This window comes from Galendromus occidentalis, unplaced genomic scaffold (genome assembly GCF_000255335.2).
Source record: "Galendromus occidentalis unplaced genomic scaffold, Mocc_1.1 scf7180000077500, whole genome shotgun sequence".
NCBI lineage: Eukaryota > Metazoa > Arthropoda > Arachnida > Mesostigmata > Phytoseiidae > Galendromus > Galendromus occidentalis.
The window spans coordinates 591,003-597,195 of record NW_003805488.1 but is presented as its reverse complement, the minus strand read 5'-3'; the positions used below and the strand labels follow the sequence as shown (position 1 = coordinate 597,195).

The window sequence follows — 6,193 nt, the reverse complement described above, 5'->3', positions numbered from 1 at the left end:
CGTTTGACTTCCTCCACCTTTTACCCACGAGCATTGACCAGTTTTGGTCAAACCCTTGACTTAGTGATCGCCTCGAAAAGTTCACGGAGTGAGAGTCGAAGTCCTCCTGAGCCCGCAGAGAAAGCAGCAGGGCTCCGGGACTTCTCGAGCAGTCGTTGTTTACCAGCAGAGATCATCATCACCACCACCATGCTCGTCTGTTGCCGCTGTCGATGAGCGAATAGGACTTCTATACGCGTTTCATTGGTTCCTATTTGCCATTCTTCGCCCTCCTTGTCGCTCCCAGGGAGCTCGAGCTGATCCCTCGGCGTCCTTCGTGGATCTCGAGGAACGCGAGCTCATCTTTCGGCGTTCCCGGGAAATCTGATGAGAACCGCTGGAGTGGGCGCTTAGAATCTCGCTCGAACATTTCGTTCCATTCATTCTTCTCGAAGCAGCATTCGAGCTCTGCACGCTCGACCAGCACGTTGGTGAGTTCACATCATGAATCAATCGAAGCCATTGTCAGAGTTGCTGAAGAGCAAGGACGACTCGGAACCGAAGAAGCAATCTCGTGAAGAGTGGCGACAGCAAAGAGAGCTCGAGGAGGCAAGAAAGCTCGGAAATGCTCCTGCTGCGGTTGACGAAACCGGAAAGTGAGTACAATACCTCGCTCAGGTAGTTAGTGCAAGCGCGAGGCACATACGTCCCGGATATCGTATTCTGCTGCACCGCATTGACAGTTTCTCTTCACCAGAGATATCAATCCACACATTCCACAATACATCTCGACAGTACCATGGTACGTGGGAAGCAGCGGTCCCACTCTCAAACATCAGAGACCTCAGCCGGAGAAGCAGGCGAGTTTCTCCTCTATCCACGAGAGTTACATCAGAGGAACTTCTACCGCTAGAGCCACCAAATGGAGAGAAGGTAATTATGATTCCCGACCGCATCCCTCATCTGCAGGATTTCGACCGGAATCAGCTGATTCACGGTTCACTTTCCATAATCTGCAGGAGCATGTGAGAATTGCGGGGCGATGGGCCACAAAAGGAAAGATTGCTTCGAACTCCCGCGAAGAATCCCAGCAAAATTATCGAACAAAAACATCGCCTTCGATGATGTGGTGCAGCCCTCACTAAACATGAACTTCGACGGAAAGCGAGACAGATGGAACGGGTGAGTTTGCGGGTCGAATCGAGCTTAACGCCACCTCTCGCGTCATCGATTGCGTATGCTCCAGTAAAATGAACGACCGCTGCATCCTTTTTCCAGGTATGACCCGTCACACTTCAAAGAGGTTGTGGATGAGTATCGCCGTGTGGAAGAGGCCAAAAGACTCTTGAAAGAACAGAAATTGAAAGAAGAGAACGACGTCGGAGCAGGAACCTCGGAGCCCTCAGCCAACAACGAAGACTCCGACGATGAGGACAAATACGCGGACAAGGTGAGTTTGTGAGAGCCCTCCCCGTCGAGCTTCCGATCGGAGCGAATCTTATGGTGCTCCGAAGCAAGATGTGAACTCATCCCCCAACAGATTCCCGCCAGAAATTTGGGAAGCTCAAATTCCTAACGACTTTCATGTTTCCTAAGATCGACATGCCAGGCACGAAAGTCGACTCCAAGCAGCGGATAACAGTGAGGAATCTCCGAATACGAGAAGACACGGCGAAATATCTTCGCAACCTCGATCCTGATTCAGCTCACTACGATCCTAAAACTCGATCGATGAGGGACAACCCGTACAAGAACACTGGGAAAACGTCGGATGAAGTGTCTTTCGCCGGAGAGAATTTCGTGCGTTTCAGTGGTGACACAAAAGAGCTGCTCCAGGCGCAAAGTGAGTTATTAGCGCAAAGGGAACCACGGTCCGATTCGAATGAGTCCCTTCGATAGCGGGACTTTCTGGAGGTCCACGATGACGGGTCATTGGTTAAGAGACCGAATATCTCGAGTAAGAATCTCAGCCTCAAATTCTGTTCCTTGCAGCTTTCGCCTGGGAAGCCGATAAGAGCGGGGTCAATATCCATCTTCTCGCTGAACCTACCAAGGCGTCGATGCTAACCAAGGAGTTCAAAGAGAAAAAGGAGCAAGTTCAACAAACCATCAAGACGTCAATTCTGGACAAGTATGGCGGCGAAGAGCATCTCAAAGCACCTCCGAAGGAATTAATTTTCGCTCAGAGTGTAAGTATCAGGAGCGACCATCTGGAATCCGCAGAAGTCTCCCATATAAATTAATCGTCATCATAACTATCACGGTCCGTTTGCTGCGAAAAAAGCTTGATTCGACCGCGGTGGGATTCTCCGCCTTCAGGTTACCCTTACCGAGTAGTTCATGCACGGTAGTGAATCAATGGTGAATCCGTGTTCAAGTCTCATCGGAACTAACTGAGTGAGGTTCCAAGAATTGATTGAATAGGATGGCTTTTCAGGAACACTACGTCGAATACTCCCGGACGGGCCAGATAATCAAAGGAGCTGAGCGGAAAATCATTCGCTCCAAATACGAAGAGGATGTTTTCATCAACAATCACACGACCGTTTGGGGCTCCTATTGGGACAATTTCAAATGGGGATACAAATGCTGTCATTCGACCGTTAAGAACAGCTATTGCACTGGAAGCACGGGCAAGCTCGTTCGCGACAGCGGCTCGGCCCTCATCAAGCGACCGGATCGAGACAGCGACAGCCAGCCCAGTCAAGATTCTGTCTACGATGACGCATCAGAAAGGCGAGGTACGTAAATAATTAATCATACTTCAGGCAAAGCTCATACTCCGAATTAGCAGAGAGCTTGTCCGTGTATGAGACTTCAAGTGGTCTAAAGATGCCGGTCAAGTTGGCGTGCCACTGTGATCGAGCTTCTGTGAGGCTCAGTTGAGGGATCACGGAGTGCCGAAGACAGCTCGGTTCGTTCCCTCCGGTGTCGGGATGTGCCCGCTAGGTCTATACCTCCCCCCAGTCTGTTGGGGCTGGTTCAGCCCGAAATTCCGGAAACGGGACAAACCGGCCGATTGTCTGGTAAGCTCAGCTCTGGAGGGATGCAGAGATGCGACTCGTCCATGAGCACAATGAGACCACGGGTGCATCGACTGCCATGAGTGTGTGTGAGCGTCGAAAAGGGTTCAACGGGGTCCACTCTTAGAAAAATGGTGACCGCATCAAACCTATGGAGCATGAGCAAAAGTCCTCCTTCATTTCGCAGAACCCGTTGCGGAGTCCTCGCAGGAGCCGACCACCTCCGCAGATGTTCGGGAATCCGTTGCGAAATTGGCTTCGGACGAAGAAGACAAAGAAAGTGAGAGCAGCGGAGAGTCGGGGGACAGCGATTCGGACTCGGAAGAAAAGAGACGGCGGAAGAAGCGTCGAGAGGAGAAGTGGGTATTCATTCGAGGATTCTTTCAACCATTATAGCTCTTACACATTCACACACAGCGATCTCAACGAGTACCCGGAATTCTAGGAAAGCGAGGCGCAAGGAGAAGAAGCGCAGAAACAAGAAGCACAAGCGCGAGAAGGACACGAAAGAAAAGAAGATCGTTAAAGCCATGCGCCAGTTCGACGAAGACCAGAAGCAGGAAACCGATGAGCGCAAGCGAAATTACAACTCCATGTACGATGGTAAAGCGCCAACGGAAGAAGAGATGGAAGCCTATTATCGTAAGAGGAGTCGTCCAGATGACCCAATGGCAGCGTTCTTGGGCTCGAAATAGAACTTTCTTCTGAGCCGCACGATTGTACAGTAATAAATTCGTACATTATTGTAAATAAACTAGTTCGCTGTGAATGTATCGGAGTTTTCGTGTTGTTGCTCTTCATCATCGTTACCAACCGGTTCTTCCCTGGGGTTGCGCTTGAACCCTGGTTGAGTGCCCTTCGCTCCCGACGTATTTGAATGTAGTCATGAGCGTGCAGCCTGAGTTCTCTAAGCTGGTATTTCCGCAGTATTTCCGATCCGTGCAGCATCGAAGACTGGTTCGAGAGCGATGTTTGTCCTGCCTGCTCGAACTCATATTTCTCAGTTGCTCGATGCATATTTTCCTCTTCACACTGATGGTCCTCATCGACTTCGCAAGGCTCCCTCGGCTCCCGAAAAGCGAAGCAGCGATGTGTCAGTCAATCGCCATAGCCGATATCCGGGGATGCCAGATTCCGTGAGCGAAGGCTCCGCGGTTTCCTGGACTTGGGCGCAGGGAGTCTGCAATCATTAGCCCGAGATTCAAGAAGCCCAGAATTTCGCGGCAACGCCGTATTCTCCCCGAATATTCTACATGGGGGGCATAATCGTCCACTCTTCGACCCGCGAGACTTCATGGCGGCAGAAATCATTGTCCGTGCTGGCTATCGTTTTGTCTTTCCGTCCTCTCCAATCCGCTCCGCGCGCCACCCGTAGCAGAATTATCAAGACGCCACGGCGATCGTCTCCGAATACGGTTTACCTGATCCATTGAAATGATGTGTGAACCCCGAGGATGGGGCACTCAAGAGAACTCAAGGAGAATGGCCGGAAAAAAGCAAGAATGATGCCAAATAATACGAGCACCCTCCCCCAGCTCGGCTTCGATGGCCGCTCGTAGGAATTTTGAAGTTCTCAACCTGAATGGAATTACTTGGAGCATTTTCAGAGTGCTTTCGGTGCATTCCTCGCTGCATACCGAAGAACATAAGCGCGGTCCGATTGGAATAGGTCCCTTCGATAGCGGGACTTTCTGGAGGTCCAAGATGTCGGATCATTGGTTAAGAGACCGAATAGCCCGAGTAGGAATCTCAGCCTCAAATTCTGTTCCTCGCAGCTCCCGCCCGGGGAGCCGATAAGAGCGGGGTTAATATCCATCTCCGTGCTGAACCTACCAAGGCGTCCATGCTAACCAAGGAGTTCGAAGAGAAGAAGGATCAAGTTCGACACACCATCAAGACATCCATTCTGGTCAAGTATGGCGGCGAGGAGCATCTCAAAGCTCCTCCTGCCGAATTAATTTCCCCTCAGTATCAGGAGTGACCGATGTAGTGACCGAGAAGTCTCCGATGTAAATTAATCATCATCATCATAGCTAGTAAAGGACTTCGGGTTGTCGGACAGTTCAACGTTCAACCATCGATATCTCCAATCAATAATTTATTCTCTGGAGCCTCGCTTCTTATATAGGCACCATCGTTCTCCCCGACTTTTACCCTGATCCCTCCGGGAACAGTTGTTTTCCTCCTCTCGCGGCATTCACGCCCGGTAATTCCGAACTCTGACCCCACAGAACTGAAAATCTTCGGAGCTGCACGCGGACAATCGTGCAGTAGGCTCTCAAGTTCCAAAGTCTTCCGAGCTCGTCGTATCCTTCCCATCTCCATTGTCTGGTAACCGCAGCTCTGGAGGGATGCAGAGATGCGACTTGTGCATGAGCACGATGAGACCACGGGTGCATCGACTGCCGAGAGTGTGTGTGAGCGTCGAAAAGGGTTCAACGGGGTCCACTCTCAGCAAAATGGTGACCGGATCAAATCTATGGAGCATAAGCAAGAGTCCTCCTCCATTTCGCAGAACCAGTCGCGAAGTCCTCGGAGGAGCCGACCACCTCCGCAGATGTTCGGGAATCCGTTGCGAAATCGGCTTCGGACGAAGAAGACAAAGAAAGTGAGAGCAGCGGAGAGTCGGGGGACAGCGATTCGGACTCGGAAGAAAAGAGACGGTGGAAGAAGCGTCGAGAGGAGAAGTGGGTATTCATTCGAGGATTCTTTCAATCATTATAGCTCTTACACATTCACCTACAGCCATCTCAACGGGTAACCGGAATTCTAGGGAAGCGAGGCGGAATGAGAAGAAGCGCAGGAACAAGGAGCACAAGCGCGAGAAGGACACGAAAGAAAAGAAGATCGCCAAAGCCATGCGCCAGTTCGACGAAGACCAGAAGCAGGAAACTGATGAGCGCAAGCGAAATTACAACTCCATGTACGATGCTAAAGCGCCAGAAGAAGAGATGGAAGCCTATTGTCCTGAGAGGAGTCGTCCAGGTGATCCAATGGCAGCTTTCTTGGGCTCGAAATAGAACTCTCTACTGAGCAACACGATTGTACAGTAATAAATTCGTACTTCATTTTGTATAAATTAGTTCGCTTTGAATGCATCTGATTTTTCGTGTTCTTGCTCTTCATCATCGTTACCAACCCTCCGGAAGCTTCCCGTGCCCCCCCCCCTGGAACCCATACTCCCCTGGGGT

The 6,193-nt window shown here is 50.8% G+C and overlaps 1 protein-coding gene across 1 annotated transcript; it reads left to right on the top strand.

The window, feature by feature from the left end:
* Window positions 1-205: 205 nt before the first annotated feature.
* On the top strand, window positions 206-6,022 carry Slu7 (Pre-mRNA-splicing factor Slu7). The gene is made up of 12 exons (XM_018640777.2): window positions 206-635; window positions 737-912; window positions 999-1,161; window positions 1,258-1,429; window positions 1,576-1,822; window positions 1,972-2,168; window positions 2,417-2,720; window positions 3,190-3,282; window positions 3,399-3,686; window positions 4,778-4,924; window positions 5,518-5,689; window positions 5,776-6,022. Exons 1-12 carry the CDS (start codon window positions 484-486, stop codon window positions 6,020-6,022), a joined length of 2,358 nt encoding a protein of 785 aa, XP_018496293.2. The 5' UTR covers window positions 206-483.
* Window positions 6,023-6,193: the final 171 nt, after the last annotated feature.

What these genes read in the sequence shown, in the direction of transcription:
- Slu7 (XM_018640777.2), top strand. Translation starts at nt 484, where the DNA reads ATGAATCAATCGAAGCCATTGTCAGAGTTGCTGAAGAGCAAGGACGAC. An exon ending in AGAGCTGCTCCAGGCGCAAA is followed by an intron (nt 1,823 to 1,971) that starts GTGAGTTATTAG and finishes TGTTCCTTGCAG; the next exon opens with CTTTCGCCTGGGAAGCCGAT. An exon ending in AAGAAGCGTCGAGAGGAGAA is followed by an intron (nt 5,690 to 5,775) that starts GTGGGTATTCAT and finishes CCGGAATTCTAG; the next exon opens with GGAAGCGAGGCGGAATGAGA.